At 38.7% G+C, this 24,156-nt stretch overlaps 1 protein-coding gene across 1 annotated transcript; it reads right to left on the bottom strand.

Moving 5' to 3' along the window:
- Positions 1-14,111: 14,111 nt before the first annotated feature.
- Positions 14,112-22,597, bottom strand: LOC4328266 (L-arabinokinase). Its single transcript, XM_015771300.2, has 28 exons — positions 22,388-22,597; positions 22,030-22,206; positions 21,811-21,894; positions 21,611-21,687; positions 21,062-21,128; positions 20,790-20,847; positions 20,636-20,703; positions 20,484-20,546; positions 20,167-20,220; positions 19,965-20,067; positions 19,765-19,874; positions 19,537-19,656; positions 19,201-19,257; positions 18,629-18,792; positions 18,363-18,522; positions 18,182-18,265; positions 17,642-17,764; positions 17,339-17,469; positions 17,183-17,264; positions 16,813-16,900; positions 16,615-16,658; positions 16,434-16,529; positions 16,251-16,327; positions 15,921-16,136; positions 15,671-15,836; positions 15,323-15,394; positions 15,024-15,227; positions 14,112-14,871 (listed from the first exon to the last, which is right to left on the bottom strand). The coding sequence occupies exons 1-28, from the start codon at positions 22,520-22,522 to the stop codon at positions 14,761-14,763; spliced, it is 2,991 nt and encodes a 996-aa protein (XP_015626786.1). The 5' UTR covers positions 22,523-22,597; the 3' UTR covers positions 14,112-14,760.
- Between the last annotated feature and the right edge of the window lie 1,559 nt (positions 22,598-24,156).

Below are 24,156 nucleotides of genomic sequence, written 5' to 3' on the forward strand. Positions count from 1 at the left end.
ATAGCCAGCTGTAGCACAGATTTCAAGACGCAGTGTGTGTATGACAGGTGGGACCAGGTATTAATAGTGTAGTATGTAACTATTGTATGGATAAGCTATTAGATTGGTTATAGATAAATTAAAGCTAGTAGTTGGCTTGGATAAGCTATTAGATTGGTTATAGATAAATTAAAGCTAGTAGTTGGCTATACTATTAAACTTGCTCTTAGAGTATATCCATACAAACATGCCAAACTTACCGTCTTGGCACTAACATATTTATATGGTCTGCTCATGGTGTGTTTTGTAGTACACGCTCCTTAATTTCTACTCCCTCGTCTTTCGCACGTACGTTTTCCGAACATCTAAGCATTGTATATTAAAAAAGGTTATATAGAAATTATTTTTAGAAAAACATATTAAACCGGCCATTTTTCAAGGTTTTTATAGCTAATACTTAGTTGATCGTGTGCTAATGAGTCACCCTGTTTGCATGCACCCTCAATAGCCTCATGGCATGATCATACCAATGCACAGAATTTAAACGATTTTTGCGAGAGTTTTAGCCATTTAGTCCTATAAGAAACATTCTAAAATTCTGTTGTTTCAAAGGAGAAATCAGTTGCTTAACCTTTAAAAAAAGAGCGGGTACAATAAGCTGATACTATAAGTATAAATGAGGCGTACAAGTTATCACATCATACTTGTATTTATGTGGAGGAGAGAGAAGAAAAACGAGCTCTAAATTTATAGTCAACCGTACAGCACAAACTTCAATATACTGTGTGAGAGAGATAAGTGTGTTAGATATTAATGATACAATATGTCTATATCTATATATTACTTAGTATTCCATGAGTAAACTATTAGGTTGGTCATATATAATGCCTTAATTTTTTAAGCTAGTAGTTATTATATTATTAAACTTGTTCTATGATTTTTTTTATAGTATGTTAAGAGGGTTGGGATTGTGATTAGCAAAATGAGTGCAGGGTTACGATAAAATATTAAAATGAGTGAGAGGGAGATGATAATGGAAGGCAGAAGAAATCGACTAACCTCTAATATCCAAAAGAGAATCATGTTGATAGGTGATTTTTTTTTCTCTTAATCCATTATCCAAACTGGCTCAAACACCACCTAAGATGGTATTTGAATCTTCTGAAGATGGAGATGAAGATGAATATTAAGTTTTTTACGTAAAACGAGGTGGTATTAACGTATGATTGATTGAGTTTTAATTATTACAAATTTTAAAAATGGATTAATATTATATTTTAGAGCATCTTTCATATAGAAAGTTTTCGTACGAAACACACCGTTTAGAAGTTTAAAAAACGTGACACGGAAATTTTAATCTTTATCTAATTCTGGTTGGAGAAAAAAACTGGGCCTCAAGACTCATGTCCAAGCCCAACCCTGACCCATCTGCCTTACGACAGTGTACGGCTTCGACTGCGAGGGGTCGATCCGACATGGGCAGGGAGGGAGGGCAGCAAGGGGTTGCGATGCGTCGTCGTGCTCGTCGTTGCCGACGCCCGCGGCACGGCGACACGTCCGGCGGTCGCCGTGCGTCGTGCCGGCCGGCGAGGGGACCTTTTTATTACTATATCCCCTTTCCAGCATGGACTACTACTACCACTCTTTTTCACTCCTCTAGCTGCTGCTCTGCTCAGAGGCTCGTGAGCTATTCGTAGCTAGGCTTTCGCCAGCCGGCGGCGAGGAGTTGGATGACACTGACGCACGTACTGTCGCTGCACAGCGGTTAGAGCAAGTTTAAGAGCACCCGCAATGGTAAAGTAAGTTGCTATCTATAAAACATGTACATCTCAGCAATAGACTCAATTAATAGTAAACCACCTTAATAGTATGTCTACATTGGTATCTATAATTCTCTCATGCATTGCCTCGTTTTTCTCTATAGACTATCTCTAAGTTAGTAGATAGCTTTGCTCTCTCTCTTCATTTAATACCTTCCAAGTAGAAAAATATGCTGACATGGATCTCTTGTAGAGAGCCTATAGATAACCATTGTGGGTGCCCTAATAGTATAGCTAATTATTAATTCCAATTTATCTATAGCCAATCTAATAGTTTATTCATATAATAGTTATATACTACACTATTAATATATGGTCCCATCTGTTATACACACTGCATCTTGGAGTCCATGCTATAGCTGGCTACAAATCTGTAGCCCGCTACTCTTCTCTCTCCTTATTATCTACTTAAAATATGTTTATAAGCCAGGCTTATAGCTTACGCAATTGTACCTGTTCTTAACGGTGGCCGGCGCGGTGACGCATGCAGTACTAGTGCAGAGAGGTGGTCGGATTCCGAGGAGCTCTCCTGTTCTGTTATTGTCCTTTCAAACTTCTAAAAATTTTATGGAACATTAAATATAGATAAATGTTGTATTTAGATTGATCCAAAGTTTAAAATTTGGTTGAAATTGGAGACGATGTGACTGAAAAGTTGTGTGTATGAAAGGTTTGATGGAATGGAAAGTTGGAAGTCTAGAAAAAAAAACTTTGGAACTAAACACACCCAAAATAACTAATTATGAGACAAATCTTTTAAGCTAAATTACGCTATGATTTAACAATATGATGCTACAGTAAACATTTGTTAATGATGGAATAATTAGACTTAATAAATTTGTCTCACAATTTACAGACGGAATTTGTAATTTATTTTATTATTAGTCTATATTTAATACTATATTTTTATATATTGTCCATATACTTGAAAATATTTTGGTCAGACAACTAAACCGTACTACATCGGTTGTGTAGTTGGCACGCTTCTTCATCAGTGTGGCCTCGGTGCCCGCGCCGCCGCGTGCGCCGCTCTTTCATCGGTGCCCGAGCTCAACACACACACACACACACAGCCCTGCCCTGCCTTCTCTCATGCGAGACCCCTCCACCGAATGTAGTTTCGGCTTGGCTAGCTCCAGAGAAAACCATAGAAAAAAATTCCATTTTGGTTATTTGAGACACAGGATTATAAAAACGTAAAAGTAGAATAAAAAATACATGAATGAATATAAGTAGAAAGTCATGTGTAGAATAGAGTATCGAAAAATGGTCGTTGTTTCAAAATAAATCAACTTTTGTGTTGATTGAGAGATACGTAAAACGAGATGAGCCATTAACGTATGATTAATTAAGTATTAACTATTTTTAAACTTCAAAAATGGATTAATATGATTTTTTAAAGCAACTTTCCTATAGAATTTTTTTTTAAAAAAACACACCGTTTAATACTTCGGAAAGCGTGCGTGTGGAATACGAAACAAACTCAAAGAACACACCGTTTTATCATATCGTAGGTTGTTTAATTTTGGACTGAAGGAGTATGCATTAGATGGAGCATATGAAAAACATAATGAAGGGCCCCCTTTAAAATGTAAGATTGTCAAAAACACGAGAATAGAAAAAACATAGAAATATGATGTTATGTCCGTTGGATTTCTAAGAGATTTGAAAACACAAGAAAGTTTCAAAACTACCGTTTGATAGCCATACAGGAAAAACGTAGGAATTCAAGACACGGAAAGAAGAAAATGTGAGGTAAGACCTCAATGATATTTCTTGAATTTTCTCAAAACAATGGTACTTCCTTCATTTTATTCTCTCCATATCAATGAGGGGTACAGTGATATTTTAATCACCTACCTAATTTGTTTTTAACTAGCTATAACTATGTCTTGTTCCATAGTAAGATTAATACGACCTCATACCTCATACTCTTTATTTCATTCTATGTGGTCTCCCTAGTTTCATGTGTTTCTTTCTATACAAGTTATCCAAAGGCATAATTTTCTAAATTCTTATGTTTTGGGTTCCTATAAGGTTCTATAGCTTACAACATTTATTCATGTATTTTTCTTGTTCCCGCATTTCAAAGGAGGCCATAGACTCGTGAAGTGAGCGTAACTCAACTGGTTAGGTTCCTTGTGGTGGAACCACCCGGTTTTAAATCCTAAATTTGATACGAGTGCTCGCATTTACGGCTAATTATTATTTCAGTGGTAGACGATGTACCCGTGAATAGCAAGGCGCCAGTAGTGACTTCGTCAATCTCAAGATATACCCGTCCAGTTCGGAGGTGCTCATAGGGGTAGGGTCAACAGCGAAGCTAGTGGTGACTTTGTCAATCTCTAGATATGCCGGTTCAGTCTTCCGGAAGTGCTTATAGGGGTAGGGCTAACAGCGAGACGCTAGTGGTGACTTCGTCAATCTCTAGATATGCCGGTCCAGTTTTCCGGAGGTGCTCGTAGAGTGTGCGTATGTACGTTTATAGGGATGAGTGTACGTGTGTTGTGAGCGCCTGCGTTTATACATGTTTCTAAGAAAAGAGGCCATAGACTCAAAGCCCGAATTAAACTGGCTCCAACTAATTTAGAAAAATCGGTTTCACTTTAGTAAACATGATTAATTATTAGAGTGGTAGATTAGCAGTAATTGTACTACCATACACGTCACATGAGTACATGATGGTGCTCCGTACTTGTATATGTAAGCACCCATACTTCTACTTGAAACCTCGACAGCGACAAGTGCCAAGCACTAGCTAGAGAACCGAAGAAAAGACATGGCAAGGTCAAATGGCCACGTAGCAACTCATCACCAAAAAGATAGTACTACTACAAATTATTTTTCTTTTTTTTAAAAAAAAACTCAACAGCAAGAAGCCAAGATACCCGGTACTTGTAGTGGTACAACATGTGTAGGCAGGTCAGGTCAGGTCATGTGGTCAACCAGCCAATGGAAAGCAACCGAGAGATGCCTTCCATGGATTAATGTGCATGGTAGTAGCAAATGGTGGCCAGCATATCGTTCGATTTTTCAGACACGGGACAAAAATCGTAGGGACTCAATCTTTTCGCTTTATACTTATCCGTTAAAATTTAAATTTTCAATCTTAATTTAAAGCTGATTTTAATTTTTTTTTATTTTTTAGCATTTTACTTTTAGATTTCTAGTAACACGTATATAAAAGTTTTATTTACCAATTACTTCTCGTTTGTGAATATACGTTTGGCTTATTCCACGAATAAACCAAACAATGAGACCGGTACTCGATTCACCTTTTAAACCTCTCCCTTGTCTTATGAAGTATAATGAACTAAAAGGACAAGTAATTTACTCCTTTCATCTTAAAAATACAAAATTTGAAAATAAATTTGGACAGTGATAGAAAAGTTAGAAGTTTGAAGAAAAAGTTTGGAAGTAAACAAAGGCTAATTCACCTCCAGGTGGAGTTACCGTCCGTACTGAAAACATTCATACGGCAGACATATTGACACAAGATAATTTATTATAGGAGTAGAAAAAGGAAAAAGGAAAGCTGTCCTGAATGGGGAGCACACATCGATGGATTTGCCTTGTCTCCTGGCAGTGAGGCAAAGCTTATTCTCTGGTCTCCTCTTACATGGATCACGCCCAAGACAGCTTTGTACGACCTAACATCACCTGGTCAGCTCTAAATTCCATCTCTCTCTCGTCACGGGCCGCACCACCATCAGCAACCACCACCATCAGCAAAGATTCACGATGCTGTAATTATGTATTAACTGTAACTATGAGGTTATTATAGGATATACACCCTCCGTCCCAAAATAAACACAGCTATAAGCTTTCGTACCCAACTTTAATCGTTCGTCTTATTTAATTTTTTTTTGAAAAAGCTAAAAAACATAAATCACGCATAAAGTACTATTTATGTTTTATAATCTAATAACACTAAAAATACTAATCATTAAAAAATTTAAATAAGACGGATGATCAAAGTTTGGTACGAAAACTCATGGTTATGTTTATTTTGGGATGGAGGGAGTAATTCACAAAATAGTAAACGGAATTGCTTATGAAGTGATCTTACTTCATCTTAGTTTTATTAGCGTAGATGTTTATAAAAGGTCTACTACTCCTATGTGTTTTAAAAGTTCTTTTTTTATGAAATTAAGGAGAGATGTGGAATTAAGTGAGTGATGGTTGTAATTTGATTGAGATGAGAAAATAAGTGGGCAAGTTTGTTTAGGATAAATTTTGAATGTTAGCATACTCTTATACTAATGCGAACCCGCTAGGGTTTGTGGCCCGATCTTTCGATGAGAGGTAGGGGATAACTCGATTGGATGAAGACGACGTTCACGGCCCGACTACAACCGTCCAAAGACGCTGCGCCTTAGCAACCGATACACCATCTCCAATGGTCGCCGCGAACTTGTGGTGCGCGTCAACCCGGCCACGAGAGCACTCGTCCTGCAAGCAATCGAAGAACAAGCAAGAACAAGTAGAACAAGCACTGAAATTGCTAGATAAAGATGAAAGTTTCACTATCAAAACACAATATGGTGGGGTTCCGATTACAGGCAGACGGGCGGTTTAGCCAACACGCGCGCTGCGAGCCGGTAGCAAGTAGCTATCTCTATCATCAAAACCCGAGAAACCCTGAAGGGGTACCTAGCTATTTAAGGATGTGGGAGGATGACCAATGGTGCCGTAGGGTCGTTCTCCACCAGGTTGGGGCGCACCCCACATGGGCCCCACTTGGGCCGGGGTCCCAGGCGAAGTTACAAGCCTATAGGCCCATTACAGGTGACGCAGCACCTTGTTTCTGCGATTGCCGTCGACTGAGATGGAATCTGGGAACAAGACTGGATCCGTTGAAAAGAGGACTTGGAGAGCTTTCCATCAAGTACTCATAGACCCAAAACGGAGCTCGTATGAAAATTTGGCGGCCGTTTGAAGTCAGCAATGTAGCAGGTGGCCGAATCGAATTCCAGCTTATGGAGGACTTGATCTTGATGTCTTCTTGTTGATCCATGATGTGAGCAATGGTTGTATCCATAGTAGCCATGTTCACATCATTCTCCCCTTCTTCACTGAAAACCGTCCTCGGTTTTTCCATATGGTGCTCTTCACACAGTCCATTCAAAATAACCTGTTTCATCAAATCAAAACAAGGCAAACTCGAAATAATTTTGTTAGCAATAACATTTCTCTCTAGCTTGCATGTTTTATCCACATGTATAGGAGATTCTAAATCTGAACATATGTAAACTCTATGCACCAAATATAGTCCTCTATCATCAGATTCGCCAAATATATGAAAAATAGCACTAGTTGGACAAGGCAAATCAAACTTAGCAAATAATTTCTTCTTCAAATTATTGAGCTCACAAAAATCATCAAACTGAACATAGCCCAAAATATTTAAAGAAGATAGCAATTCACGTTCCTGTACTTCATTAGCAATGTGAACAACATGCTTAAAATTGGCACACAAAGAAACACTAGAAATAGCATGTTCATTCACTAGTTGTGTTAGGGATATAAGTGAAGCATTATCACACAACTCTTCTTTATCACAAGGAATAGTAAGTAAATCAACTTGTGACAAAGGCAAATCAGAAGTAGTTTCCACCAAAATTTGTTCTAGATTAGCATGGATAGTGGACAAATGTGACTCATTAGAAGCACACTCACCTTGAGTAATATCAGCACCATTTAATTTACCTTTTATGCCCTCTTCAGATAATGTAGGTGCATCAGTCTTCTCTTCTTCCTTCGTGAGTGATGGAGATGACATCTCGAGCATATTGCTCTTCTCCTCATGGTGAATGTTCTGAGCTCCCTGCAAAATGTCAGTAATAGGAGGCACAAGCATAGATTGTTTCTCCCTTGGGTTTATTAAAATATTGCTCTCAACACTGCAAGCAAGCATGAACAAGTTGCCTATATGATTATATGTCACGTTAATAAGCCCAGCCTGAATATTGGAATTAAGCCCTCTGAAAAATCTAGTCATTGTGTTCTCATTAGATTCTTGTAAATCACTATAAGTAATACAAATTTTAAAATCATGAAAGTACTCCCTAACAGTTTTGTCACCTTGTTTTAGATGTTCAAATTTCTCAAGGAAAGCACGTCTATAGTATGAAAACACAAATATTTTTCTCATCAGTATTTTGCATTCATCCCAAGTTTCAAGCTTATTTCCCACAGTATGCCACCAAAAAGATGCAGAACCGGTACACTTATTACTAGCAGCCTTAATCATTTGAGCATTAGAAAAATCATACTCATCAAATTGTTTTTCTACTGCTAGCTCCCAATTAACATAAGCGGCGGAATCATACTTACCATCAAAACCAGGCAATTTAGATTCTACCCTTGCAAGATCACTATCATGTACCTCATATGTGATGCGTGAAGAAGTCGCTATATCTCGTTGATGGTGAAGATGTTGACGTTGAGCATGACCATCTCGTTTCCCCATGCGCAATCCTGCCATGGTTAGTAGCAAATAAGAAACATACACAAAAATATGCGCGTTCCTATTAACTACTAGGTAGTGGCAGCTCAAAAATCACACACACTCAAGCTTTTAACCAAGCTCTTACAAGATCTTACCAATGCAAGCGGAATGGTGACATACACCGACTCAACCAAGCACCCCAATGGAGGTTGGATGTATCGATGCCTTGGCAAATACTTGCTGTACGGCTGCAATCAAATCTGTGGAGCTCTAGGTAGGCTTAAATATGTAGCAAAGGAATAGCAAATGCTCAAATCAGATAATGCAAAGTTGAATAATTGTTCAAAGTCAAGTACCGTGCTGGTCCTAGGCTAGAACGTACTAGAGACGCGAGCCTAGACACAAACGATACCACAAGATAGCACTAGGAACAACTCATGCACAACTCTGATATATGAAGTTCAGCTCAAACATAACAGTATTTTCTCTTTTCTTTCTTTCTTCTTTCTTCTTTTCTTTTTTTTCTTTCCTTTTCTTTTCTGTTTTTTTGGTGCATCTTTTTTTTCTTTTCTTTTTTTTATGCACCTTTCTGCCTTTTTTTTCTCTCACTTTTTTCTTGATTTTTTTTAACAAAAACTGACTCAAGGACCTTAATGTAAGGTTACAGGGACTCAAACGTAAATATAAAATTTATAGGGACTCAAATGTAAAAGTTCAAACCAAAATTAAAAATTATACAAAAATGGAATGCTGAATTTATACTGATTCTGTTTTTCTGAACGGATCTTGAAACGGACACCAAACAAAAATTCACCAAGGTGTAAGGGATGGCACGGTGTAGATTGAACCGAAAGGAGAGGGGAGTCGGACTCAAGGGGGGAATGCCGCATGGAAGGTGGTGGGACTCGGTGAGAATTTCTGAAAGAAGGAAACCTATTCCTTTTCTGCGTGGCCCCCAAATAGAAACGAAAGCAATCTAATCTAGTCTAATCTTCTCCTTCCATCTTCCTCATGCGCATCTTCTCCTTCCTTCTTCCTCACGCGCACATGCACGGCAAAAACAAACACACACAAGGATCGGCAAACTCTAGATGCAACACAATAACTCCAAAACTAACCGACAGAAACTTCTGAAAACTACAAAAATAGAACCGTGGCAGCGAGCCGATTCCGTTTTCGTAGGTCCCGACAACAACAGAGACACGGTGGCAGCGACGACTGTGGTACAAAACGTGACCAGAACTCGAAACTCTAAACGAACTAGACGTTAAGACCAGCAAGATGACGTGACGATGCAACACAAAATTCAACAAAGCAAAAACTGAAAAGAACTATGCAATGGCACAATATGGCTAGGTAAATGATACAATTTCTTTTTGTCGGGCTATTTTCTGGTTATGGGTAGATAAAAACTCACCGAGCAACGAAAGCTCTGATACCACCTGATGCGAACCCGCTAGGGTTTGTGGCCCGATCTTTCGATGAGAGGTAGGGGATAACTCGATTGGATAAAGACGACGTTCACGGCCCGACTACAACCGTCCAAAGACGCTGCGCCTTAGCAACCGATACACTGTCTCCAATGGTCGCCGCGAACTTGTGGTGCGCGTCAACCCGGCCACGAGGGCACTCGTCCTGCAAGCAATCGAAGAACAAGCAAGAACAAGTAGAACAAGCACTGAAATTGCTAGATAAAGATGAAAATTTCACTATCAAAACACAATATGGTGGGGGTTCTGATTACAGGAAGACGAGCGGTTTAGCCAACACGCGCGCTGCGAGCCGGTAGCAAGTAGCTATCTCTATCATCAAAACCCGAGAAACCCTGAAGGGGTACCTAGCTATTTAAGGATGTGGGAGGACGACCAACGGTGCCGTAGGGTCGTTCTCCACCAGGTTGGGGCGCACCCCACATGGGCCCCACTTGGGCCGGGGTCCCAGACGAAGTTACAAGCCCATAGGCCCATTACAGGTGACGCAACATCTTGTTTCTGCGATTGCCGTCGACTAAGATGGAATCTGAGAACAAGACTGGATCCGTTGAAAAGAGGACTTGGAGGGCTTTCCATCAAGTACTCATGGACCCAAAACGGAGCTCGTATGAAAATTTGGCGGCCGTTTGAAGTCAGCAATGTAGCAGGTGGCCGAATCGAATTCCAGCTTTTGGAGGACTTGATCTTGATGTCTTCTTGTTGATCCATGATGTGAGCAATGGTTGTATCCATAGTAGCCATGGTCACATCATATACGGAGGGAGTTAATCTACACAGAGTTGCTAAACCAGAAATATAATTATGACAGCTTAGGTTGTTTGACTACGACCTTATTGTTAAGCTTTTGTTTATACTTATGTGAATCGCTTATCAACAGTTTTTAAATAACTTATGAGTAGAAATTTTATACTGTATACTACTCCCTCCATTTCAAATTGATCTACATATATATTTTTAAGGTTATTCCTAAACGATATACATATTTGTGTTCATTCATTAAGTCTATTCGTTATCTGTGCTTGGAGTAAATGGACATTGATGCATGCATCCATGCACACAAGTATTTATAACCCATATGCAATATCTTTATTTGCTATTGGCTAGGAAATAATGGGGATGGTGCATACATTAAGTCTATTCGTTATCTGTGCATTGGAGTAAATAGACATTGATGCATGTATCTATGCACACAAGTATTTATAACCCACATGCAATATATTTATTTGCTATTTGCTAGGAAATAATGAGTATGGTGCATACATCGAGTTTGTTGCTAGAGTAAATATAGTAGGAGAGAGTTATTATTTTTTCTTGGTCTTGATGTACTTATGAAATATGTAAATCAATTTGGAATGCAGGAAATATATCTTTAGCGATTCAAAAGTTTTTAAATAAACTACAATGAAAACCTATAAAACCAATTCCAAAATTAAATTTTACAATTCAAAAGTTAATTTATAAATATAAGCATAAGCTTTGAAGGAACTATCACGCCGGCATGACATGCATGATGCCGACAGTCCCTGCATTTTCAGCTTCAGTCACATCTTTGAGTACTCCACTTCATTTTTTCAGCTTCAAGCTACTTCTAGTACTACTTCAGTACAAAACTTTTACTGTCATAGTGTCATGCAAATGTCAATAAGTGCCACCATCACAATACATCAATGTAAAGAAAGACTCATGATTTTTCCCTACTCTTCACTCCTTAATTTCACCTTTTCTTTTTCTCACTTTGAGCTTTCAAAGTATTCAAAATACAGTATCATGAGGGTCTTCAAAAGTCAGGAGAATCCAATATGCATGCAGCCTTTACTGCTAGATTTGGGACACTTGTCACAGTCTCAACGTTACAACAGTAGTAAAAAAAAAGTTGCAGTATCAGCTACTAGTAATAATATCTTTTTGCTAAAAAGCCAGGGTGAAGAAAGTTACTGTTTAGAGCAAGTATAATCTATGAGAAGGCAAAATGCTGAGATGGATGAGAGAGGAGAGGATAGAGATGAGAAGCAGGCTGTAAGTTTAGAACCGGCTTAGACATAGAAACCAAGAAAATCTGTGAAACAGACATGTGAAACAGACATGTGGACTATTATATTAAAGAGTTAACCATTATATGAGTGAGCTGAGAGATAGGCTATAAATATCTATACAGTAAACAATTGGCTGCATTATTATCCGTCCTACAGATCGTATGTTTGTCGTAAGCCAAATTATTTTAAATTAAATTAAATTTATAAAAAAACAATAATATTTACGATATCAATTGTTATCATTTGGTCCACTATGAAATATATATTTACAGTCTATTTCTTTGATGAGATATATGTTATTTTTTCTAATAAAAATTTAGTTGCGCTTAGAATAGTTTGACTCAGACGAACCTAATATCTTTTTTATATTTTAAGAATAGAGGGAGGAGAAGTAAAAAATTCAGAGGGAATTGTCAAAAGTTTATGATTACAGTTAAGCTAGCTTGTTCAAGCTTAGCTGCCGACACGATCATCCAGCCGGCAGAAAAAAATTGAAAAGGAATTGCAACTTTTGTAGTATCTCTCCTTCACCACTGGACTGGAGTCGTCAGGTCACAGCCCAACAGCTTGTTACAGGCATATGCTGAGCTACATGTTCTGAAATGACCTCTGCAAACGGGTGAACCTCGCAGCTGCACTGCAGTGCACTCAACTGCATCTGAATTCTCTTGCAACCACTCAAATTCAGAGTAAAGAAAATTCTCATCTGCAGTGACTGCTCTGACTTTATATGTGAGATTAGTAATTTTGCAGGCCATGCCGACATACACATTGGTTGCTTATCTGATACCTGTAGAAGCTAAGCAGAACATGTTCTTGCTGATGAGTTGCAGGTGAAGAGGATCTTATCCTGTCAAATTTGCTGCTGGCTCTTATAGATTTGGATGGCCATGATATCATCAGCTAATCTTTATTTTTCTTTAATTAGCTTATACTGTGAAAAATTCTGATAGGTAATGACAGATATATATACTCACATAGCAAGGATATCTCTTTAGCTTGAGTGGTGTCATCTCATGTTTGCCACTGCAAATAAGCCAATAAACCATAGGCTCCAAAAGGTATTATTCTGCTAGGATATGATCTAAGATTCTAAGGCTCTCTTTTATCATCTCCTAACAGATAAAAGGACCATAGGTATTTTTACCTCCAATTCTATCTATCAAGAACAAGGCCTACAAATCATCAATTGCATACTTTTATTATGGTCCCAAACTTTATGGATGCAGCATTACAGCTAAATGACATGGAAGAACATCCAAGATGCATAGAAACGAATTAGCATTGAAGAGGTGTGTGCAAGAATCTCAATGGATGCCAGGCTTTTTGATGGCAATGGCTCTATGGTGCAATGCTCCTGGTCCAAGTGCGTGCATATGATTAGGATTGTGAGGTGACATTGGCACCTAATGTGTTCTCCTTGGAAGATAGTACATTGCTGTTGCAATACCCTACTTATCTGAATATATCCCCAGTTTATGCTATGAAAATTCAGAGTCTGTGTTTGATAAGTTTGGATTGTGTTCTTGACATGGACATTGCAAAGGGAGGTTGGCCAAGATCTAATTAAAAAATTTTGATCAGCTAGTAGAAAAGTGAAGGGGAAAAACATACAGCGCTTGGCTAACTTGTACTGTACTACTCAGGAGCAATGTGGGGGTCACACTGGGCCTGCTCTTTGATGTCTGATGCTAGGCCCTGTTTAGTTCGCGAAATGAAAATTTTTAGGTGTCACATCGAACGTTTGACTGGATGTCGGAAGAGGTTTTCGGACACGAATGAAAAAACTAATTTCATAACTCACCTGGAAACCGCGAGATGAATATTTTAAGCCTAATTAATCCATCATTAGCATATGTGGGTTACTATAGCACTTATGGCTAATCATGGACTAATTAGGCTCAAAAGATTCGTCTCGCAATTCCCCCCTAACTGTGCAATTAGTTTTTATTTTTATTTTTTTTAAATGCTTCATGCATATGTCCAAAGATTCGATGTGATATTTTTGGGAAAAAAAATTTGGAAACTAAACAGGGCGTAACAGTTTTGGTCAGTTTGGACCTACTGAAAGCTATTGGAATCTTCTCTGTGTGTGTGTGTGTGTGTGTTTATTTTCTTTTTCTTTCTTTCTTTTTTTTTTTTTTTGCTCAAGAGGGGACCAAAATTGTTGTTGTTGCAAAACCTCATAATCCAAGTAGAAAGTTTCTGATAGAGCAATTCAATCAGAAAGTTGTACTTGCATCTTGTGAGATGGCAGAAGCCAAATAGGCAGTGATACTTCATTTCTGTCAGGCAACAGTATAACTCTGATTCTAGACAACTTTCTGGCATCAACTTCTGCAAACAGTAACAAAACTCTAACAAGAAGCTAGAGCTAAGCTAACTGATCAATTATTCTGCTAAATGATTGTTCCAGATAATACACTAACTAAGCCCTATTCATGATAAGGCTGAATGAAATCATCATCCAGCTGCTTGATACTACCAAAAAAGGAGAAAAGGATGTGTTACTCTCTGAACATTCAGATCTCTCCAGGTTAGCACAACTTGCCATCTGAAAACAGAAGGCCATGCTGCTACTCTACAATGCCCAGTTTGCATCTGCTGTCTGCTTGATCAGAAGCCATGTCTTGTCCCTTGCAAATGCAACTGCTCCTTGATGCATGCATAGCCTCCGATCCAATAGTTGAAGTCGGTAGCCACTGTGTACCCATGCAAATGGATGGTGTTGAGGCTATCAGCTATTGCAGAACATCAATCTAAAGACTTCCATTTTATTATCTGGATACTGCACTTACACAATGGAAGTCTGCACCAGAGGTGCACTAATCACTAGAATTATTGCATGAACTAGAGAGCTTATTACTACTACATAATGGGATGATGTGATATGTGTTCCATATGAACAGGTAATATTCAGGTTCCTGACAAATGTTTGTGTGGACCTAAAATACAGCCAAATCTTCAGTTAGGCTGATTGATGGCTATGTGGATCGCCGTCGAATCTTCAGGTATCCAAACTTGCCTGCACCTGGAGATGAGCCCTCGAAAACAATTGGTAGGTACCCGGTAGCAGCTTTGTATCTCTTCTGAATCTGAAAACAAATGATATTTTGTTAGCATGCAATACCATGAAAATGCAAACATTATGGTGAATCACAACTCTCTTGGAGGGTTTATCTTGGATCTTTGTAGTTATGGTCATCCATTGTGTACAACTGACAATAAAAAACGATGTCGAAAATACCTCAAAAATCTCTTCACTGCTTTTCAAGCAATTTTTCCCAATGACACAAACCGAGCCCCCAGATCCTCCACCAGTTATCTTTGCACCAAATAAACTAGGACCACCATCCTGTGAGGTCTTCCTGTGCTGGACTTCTTGTACCATATTAACAAGCCTGTCGGTTCCATCAGAACCAAGCCCACAAGCATTGTAGCTGTAGTGGCACTGCCAGAAAACAAAAGGGTCAATGCAGTGCCACTGACTGCTAATTTTGTGAATCAACATGTACAGTGCTGGGCTTTCATTTGTAATACAGATACCTGATACATCAATTCTCCAAGGGCCGAAAGTTGCTCAACTGTTTTGGCTGCTGTTAGCAATGCTTTGAAGGCCTACACGTGAGAAGCATAACAAGTGTCAAAAATATCAGTGAAAGGAATAAGCTATTCTTTATGGAGAAAAAATAAAGCTGGTTCTGAAAACCATGCGCTCTCAAGATAGTTTTCTGATTTGCAAACATCTCAAAGAATTATTTTAAAGTTTAAAAATACAAACAACGAGGATAAAGCAGCAAAAGCAGTAGAACATCAGACAACAACATGCAGGGATCTCATCAACAGCCATTATGAATCGAGAGGTGTAGATATTCTGGTTTTATGATATCAAACCTCAACTCGGAAGTTCTCGTATATAGGATGTCTAGTAGGAGCCTTCACACAGTAAGATCGTTTTGGGTCAACAGTTGTTACTGCATCATTATGATCTCCATACTTCTCCAAAAATGCATCCCCGGTTATGATCTCTGGAATATCTCTCGCGTAAACAGCTTCATATCTGAAATTTTGCCAAAGTCATAAAACCTGGCATACACTATGAAGGACCATATAAAATTTGCTGTCAATATCAAGGTAATGAGACCTATGAGGTGGTAGGTTGCATAAATACTCCAGCGACGCTTCAGATTTCAAAAGATCTACACCATGTTCTTCGTATTCATCAGAATTTGTGTTGCCTGATTGAATAGGAGGACAGGAGGGTAATGATTCTGAAAGAAGATCAGATGCAGCACACTTGATCATCTTGCGTCCCATGTAAGTGCCTACCCTTACAGAGCCATAATCAGTCCCACCAACACTGCATGAACCAAAGAAGATTATGGTTAACTATGCATCCCAACAATAAAACCAAACCATGCATCCCAACAATAAAACCAATCTTGCAAAAGATATCAATATGGAAAGTATTTACCTATGTCGTATCCCAGAGTCAAGACCCCAAAATCGAATGTGAGTTGGAATGCTGACCAACTCTTTCACTTCTGCAGGCTGCAGCAAAATTTGATCAATTAATTATAGAGGAAATGCAAAGTTGGACTGAGGAATGACTGGGTCTGGTAGCTACTTCCTCCAAGAGCTGGGTACCCTTACTAACCTGACAAATCATTGCAAGAAGTTTGTTAGCTTCTCCACAAGCAGATGTCATTTGATCCATTACACCACAAGGTGCTCCAACAATGCGATTCTCAACCTGCATAGTCACCAAAGAATGACTCTCTGCAATAGAAGACCTACCACATTCTGAAGCTATATCCCTTCATTTATTAGTACTTTACCTTTTGGCAGAGTATGGCAAGATCCCGTGGAGGGATATTTAGACCTGAAGCCAAGACAAGAACATGAATTGATGTCAACTAGCACGCCCAGTTAAGTTAAATGTGCAACAGTGGTGGCTGCTGCAGAACTAGATATCCAACCAAAAGAAAGAAAATAGTGGCATTATTACAACAAAGATGTTCAAGTCAATCGTTTACCATAGGCAGCAGCAATAGCAGACATACTGGCAACCTCCACTGATGCAGAAGAGGAGACACCTTTACCTTCAGGAACTGATGAAGAAACCTGAGGATTCAAATAAAATTATCATGAATGACCAATACAAACATTCGAGTTAGAACACTTGATTGATTAGAATGTGGAAGGAAACACTTGATTGATTAGAATGTGGAAGGAGAAAGTGTGAAAGATGCTGTTTTCTTTTTGTGACTAATAAACAATATTCCTTTTGAGTTCTGAATATCTCTTTATCTCCCCAATATGAGAAAGGTGACAAACTGGACAAAGAGGTGGAATTTTACATATATTACTGCATTCTGATTGAAAACAGAAAGGATCAAAGCTTACCAGAATGCTCATGCTGTCTGTGAAGACCACACCTAGCTCGGTCATCAACACAAGGATTGTTCCAGCAACATATGCAGCCCATCTGAACCAGAACCAAGAATGAATATGCATGACAAGTTATGATTTTTATAGAGTAAAACAAACGATCTTTCTTACTTTTGGGATGGGTCCTGAGAGAAATATTCTTTGGCCTTATCATAGGATATTGGTTTGTCACCATCCATAAAATCAGACAGGTCCATATCAAAGGTTGGTGCACGATTACTCAATTCAGAACCAAATGATACCTGTACAGACATATTTAGTAAGAAGATCCCAGTCGTCCAAATGAGCTGTGAAGCATCCAACTAAATATATGCTACATCTTTGGTTGTCAAATGAATTAAGTTTTAAGAACGCATAATAAGGATAAGAAAAGGTAAGCGAAGATGCTTAGAGAGTTAGTGATAAATAACATACAATTTGTAACAACGGCACTGCTCTGCCATTTGCTAGTTGCCTAGCTTGTGTATGCTTCCATAGCTTCTGCTTCATAGGATTACTTCTCTGAATAGCAACATGACAAGCCTCTCGAATGGGCATCTGGTAATTTGGACCATCTCAATGTCAATCGCATATGCCAAAAGAAACTTTCTTTATGTTTTAAATATATCAAATCAATCAATAACTTAGTAACTTACAAGGAGACATAATATTTATTCATCTATCTAAAAATAATTGTAGGAAGGTCTATAGAACATGCATGTATTCAGAGTTTTCCAGGTATATGTCAATATATCATTCCACAATACATGCAGGAGGAACCCCTACCTTCAATGGTATCAAGAGGAGATGCAAGCAAAGTTACAGAAACAAACTAAAATGATAGTCAAATGCAGAATTGAAGAATCTTTAAATATTGAAAATTTGAAATCATTTGTGTGAAAGTTTTATCACATAGTGGAATTACAGGAAGGCTCATCTATAAGAAATGCCACTTTCTCTTGCATTTGAAACTACCTGTAATACAAGACTTCCTGAATAATCTGCGATGCCACCCATGACATCTAAACGTCCAGGTGCTCTTGCAACATATATTTCCTCCTACAACAGAATAAATCATTCGAAAATGATTTTCCCCTATAACATATCAATAGTTTCCCAAAAAAATCAGTGTATTATTTTTATGCTTGTATAGTACCTCCCAATCAAAGAAAACAGAAGCAGCAACCCTCTCTCGAGATTGCTTCTCAGGGCTCCTTGGATCATTTCCAACAAGTCCTGATAAACTAGTTAAAAATGCCATTGTATCAGTTAATCCTTGTATGTCCCCATGGAGTATCTCGAAGTCCTCAAAAGATCTGACACCAAAACAAAATTATTTGAATGGACGGGGATATGATAAAGTGTGTTATTGGATAAAGTACATGTTATTATGAGGGGAAAAGAAAGGATATGGAAACTTACGACTCTGCACTTCCATTAACCTCATGATATGTTGGTGCTGGACGAACACCGATTTCTTTCTCAGACACAGAATACCAGTCAGGAATTCCGACATCTCTCCCTGGAGCCCTTTGTAGTTGATATCCTAGCACTATGGCATCACGCAAACGTCTTGCTCCGCTCAACTGTAATTGTAGAGTAGTGCAAATACTAAGTCCAGAAGTTGTGAAAAAAAAAACTCTTGTAACTTTAAAACTTCATAGGTTTTCAAGTTCCAGAGCAGTAGATAAATCCTCTGTTCTGAATTGGGAATTAGCAACTAGGTGGACAGTTCCATAAAAAAAATATTCTTGAGCAAAAGAATTAATAAAAACCTCCAGGGGTGAAATGATTTTAATGAGTAACATGACAAGAAAAGGCAGAAGTGTTTACTTATGTTCAACTTATCACTTTATATGTGTAGTATGAAAGCAACAAAAGTTCCATACGACACCAAATACAGATAACTGAAGATATCAAAGTCTCACTTTTATCTGAAAGTTTCAAGGTACAACTGAACAATAATGTATCAACAATTTATGTTAGTAACTCACCTTGCCAGAAATATACTTCTTGCCAACAGCAGTGTCCTGGAGGATATGTGCAGCCACCTGAACGAATAATTATTAGCTTATCTTGTATTATAAATGCAATCAAGAAAGTCTGTGAATCACATCTGGTTTGAGGAAAACATGATGCAAGTATCCAGTTGACTCTTCATGACTTACGGAAGAATTGATTCAGGATGAACTTCAACCTATGGCTAGTATGGTATTTCAGTTTTAAAAATCAGCCATCATAAAAAAAAAATAAAATTTACAAGATGGTTACTAGCTTGAGTTCCCAAACAACCCTCACAGACCCATATCTGAGAACTGTAAGGACATTACCTCACCACCATTTATTGGACCATCATAGCATGGATGAAGTGTCATAGCACGTTGCAGATAAGGTTTCCAGTGTCCAGTAAGTAAATCCCTCCGTACCATCTCAACGCCACATTGATAATGCTGTTTATTAGGAAGAAAAGAGGATATAGAACAGGACATCAAGGTTCATGACTGATGCTCTATAAGTACGAATTCTTAAAATGAAACTATACTTCGAGATGTTTCAACCTCAAGCATATTCCTCAAAAACGGCTCTTCATTGAAATAATCTCTACGAACAAATACAAATGGCAGCTTGTAAGCCAAAGCCTCACTCACAGTGCCATATCCAATTTTCCCTATGCAACAACCAACAGAATTGTTACATTTCTAGAAAAGAAATAAGGCGGTAAATAGCCCTAACACAGATAATATAGCACTGTATTTACCAAGCATGCAGTCAGATGCTGCCATCAAATCAGGTGTATAGGCGTCCTTTGCAAGTTTAATGAAATTTGGTGGAAGCTCTTGAGTTTCAGATGCACCACATACCTTTATGAAAATAGAATTTGGTCACAAATGTTGTCCAGACATTATTAAGAGAGAGAGAAAGAAGAGAGAAGAAAACACGTAGTTTCAAAGAAAATATACCAAACAGAGCCAACCATCAGGCAGCCATTCTTTCTTCAGTTTCCATCCTGCAGGCTGAAGAGGAAACCATCACAATGGCATTGCATCAGCAATACTTGCATAAGATGGTAGCAAATTCAACTATGGATTGTACTGACTACCAATAACAGCAGAAAGACAGAAACCTTAGCTGGTCTAAAAGGACATATTGATTTAACATAAATATAGCCCTTTCAAAAAAAAATGATTTAACAGAAATATGCAACTAACATCCATTAATTGAACAAAATCGAGCATCTATAAACGAGAAAGAACATTCAGGCTATTTAATGGTTTACCTGTCCTCCAAAGTTGAAAATGACCACCTTAACATCATCTTTAATTCCTAATTCCTTCCTCACCTGATATATGGAGATTTTTTAAGTCATCAAGAACTGAGAACATGGGTTGAGTGTTCAGAGCAAACATTGTCCAGCAGAGTTGTACGCACCTCAGATCTAGATTTATGCAATCTTCTCACCACAAGAGGAACATCAATGACATCACGGAAAGCAGGCACTGCAGAAGATAGAATTAATCACGAGTACTTCAAACCAACATGCAGGATCTTTGGATATATTATTCATTCAGACATATAGACGTACTAGGGCAGTATCCAGGGAGTCGTAGTAAGAATTCACAATGTGAATAATCTTCTGCTATCTGCAGTTGATGCCAACATAAATGCATGGTTATTGAACGGGCTGAATTAGTCTCAACTTGCAACTAAAGAACGATATTACAGAGAACAGTTTTCTCAAAAAAAAATCAAGAAATTTGAATCCGGTGTCTAGGTGGCTTTAGGAATTTAGTAGTTAGCATTAGCAAACCAATTAGACAATTTTGCACCATTTTTGGGAAATGAAATGACAGGCACCTGCCACACAATTGAGCGATGATGATGTCCAGCTACTACGACATACTCTGCATAAATGAAGTCCCAGCTGCAAATAGAAGGTGAAAATTAAAGACCGTGCTTTGATTCAAAAATAACTACTCAAAAAAGAAGCAAGAAAAACTGCAAATAAAACTATCCATGTAAATTTCTTCAATAGCCCGAATTATAAAAATAAATGGAGAGAAAAAATTATGTTTACAACTAGTCAATTTCGGGTAAAGCCATAACTAAAATTTATTGTTAGCATCACTCAGAGCTGCAGATTTCTTGTGGGTTAGTAGATAACTTTTGTGTTCAGCGTTAGTACTGATTACATCAGGAAATGAATGTTAGCAGGCAAAACATATAAAAGTCAGGTAACTGTAGCAACTATGCACTGATGAAACATATAACCCCAAGCAAAATGTTAACATAAACTTGGAATAATATGGGAACCCACAAAGGCTGTAACTAATAATTCTAAAGCTCACTCTACATCCTCATTGCTCCTTTTGACCCCTAGCATGAAGCAACCACAGAAACACTAACCTGAAATTGGTGACGCACACCGATCGAATGCCAGCATCCGCAGCCGCCCTGCACGCGACGGGGACGACATCTGAAACCTGACCAAAGACCAACAACACCACATTTGCTTCAGATGCTGTAAAGATTCATGGAGACCCCGGATAAAAACAGATTAAAAAAATCGAGCAAGTAGTTGGTGTTAGCATCCTCAGGAGCATTACCACTAGGTCGGCCTTGATCGTGTTGAGCCATTCCACCTCAGTCCTCAGAATCGATTCGCGTGGCATCACGGCCGTCTGATGATACTGCATTCCGCACCACACAATCACTCAATCAGCCACAAATCCACAGGCAAAGCACAGCACAGCAAGAGCAAGAGTGGTGGATGTTGTAGCAGTAGCAGGTAGTAGAGTGGAGATATTGGAGTATGTTTCTGGAACCTTCTCGAGGGAGGCGAGGCGATCGACGGTGAGGGCGTCGGCCTGGACGGCGCCGCAGTCGAGGAGCACCTTGCGGATGTGGAGGTTGGGCGAGCTGATCTCGGTGGTGAAGACGAACTCCGGCGCGCCGGTGACCACGTGCACGTCGTGCCCCGCCGCGATCAGGTGCCTCACCACCTGCACTAACCACAAACCAAAATTCCATCACCCCAAATAAAAATTAAAAAAAAACTCAAACAGCAGCGAATCCATCCATCCAGCCACGAAACCAAAATTCCGCGCAGAAACCAAAATTTCATCGCACGGAGACAAACACGAATCAATCCTCCCCAAAACGAGAAAAAAGAGAAGACGAGACCTCGAGCGCGCGGGTGGCGTGGCCGAAGCCATGGCCGGTGATGTAGTACGCGAAGACCAGATGCTGCGGCGGCGCCGACACCACCGCCATCGCCGCCTCCTCCTCATCACCTCCGCCGTCTCCCCGAATCCTCATCGCCGCCGCCGCCCCAAATCTCCCGGAATTTCTCCCGGAACAACAAAAATCGACACTTATTATCAGAGACTCCACACTCCACACTCCTCCTCTCCTCTCCCTCTTATATAAGTCAGACGATCAGCAATTGATTGATTGGGAGACGAGACGACGTGGACTCGTTGGTTGGTGTTATCCGAATTAACGAACTGCCACGCCTGAATTTCTTTTGTTGTTTTTTTTTTGGGTTTTTTTTGTTGTTGGCGCGATGATTTGTTGGTGGTGGATGGTGGTGGTGGCTGCCATTCCCGCGAATCTCTCTATCTCTTGGTGTCATTGCCGCGATTCGCATGGTGCCTGCAGAATCAGGGCGCAACAAAAGAGCAGATGGAAGAAGCAACAGCAAGTAGTAGCTGGGGGAGTTAGGTTTTTATCCTATCCAATTCCAGTAGCAGCCAGGACGATTCGCGTATATCCTATCCAATTGTTGGATTATGAATTTATATCCGATTCGTTGTCCAACTAGTCCAACCTCCTCTGCAATTGATCAAACAAAATTAACCTGTAAAGGTTAATTGGATAGGATAACCTTTTACTTAATTGGTTAATACTACTAGATTTTAAAGTAGAGGCTAGAATAAATTCTACGATTGGAAAAATTCTTATGCTTTCTACCTTTTGTAGGCTTTCTATCATTTAGGGAAGGTTTTTTTATAATTAAGTAAAGTGTTAATAGTGTTAATAAATTAACCCTTTAGTTAATTTGATAACATTCTTTTGATAATAAATTATATTATAACAAAAAAATGCTAATTTTATAGTGCTTCTTAACGGTTTCCTGGAGGTAACACATTTTCTATGCCTCCGGTTACACTAATAATTTTGTATCTTTAGTTACATCTCAAGAACTGTAAAATTTTGCCAAAAAGTATCATGCTTAGTTACTCCCTCTTTTACTAAATGTTTGACGCCGTTAACTATTTTAAATATGTTTGACCGTTCGTCTTATTCAAAAAATTTAAGTAATTATTATTTTTTCCTATCATTTGATTTATTGTTAAATATACTTTTATGTATACATATAGTTTTACATATTTCACAAAAGTTTTTGAATAAGACAAATGGTTAAACATGTTTAAAAAAGTCAACGGCGTCAAAAATTTTGGGATGGAGGGAGTATTTGGTTAATAACTAAACATAATATAAAATGTGGATAAGGATAATTAACGTTGTAGAGGTATTTAGCATGGCATGAGCATGCATGTAGATGACTGAAGATCATAAGGCTATAACAAAATTGGCATTTTTCAAACCAAACTCAAGGAAGCCATGAACATGTTATGACATCCTTCAATTTGACACCAAAACTCAAAAAGAAAGGATCTTGAGACCAAGACGGAACATATAACATCAGTCCAAGTCATCAACTCAACCCATCGAAGGGGTTGCGTCTACGCCATGACCTTGACGTCCATGACCAGAACATGGCATCGTGTACCGCTTGTCCCTCTGCTTAATTTGGCACTTTTGAGTTTTGACTTCGATCAAGGGATTTTTTTTTCTCTCTATGAATTCTATTAACCTCTAATTTTTTAATAAACGACGACGTTAACTTTTGGACGCATATTTTAGCATCTGTCGTCATACTTTAAACT

This window comes from Oryza sativa, chromosome 2 (assembly GCF_034140825.1).
Source record: "Oryza sativa Japonica Group chromosome 2, ASM3414082v1".
NCBI classification, from domain to species: domain Eukaryota; kingdom Viridiplantae; phylum Streptophyta; class Magnoliopsida; order Poales; family Poaceae; genus Oryza; species Oryza sativa.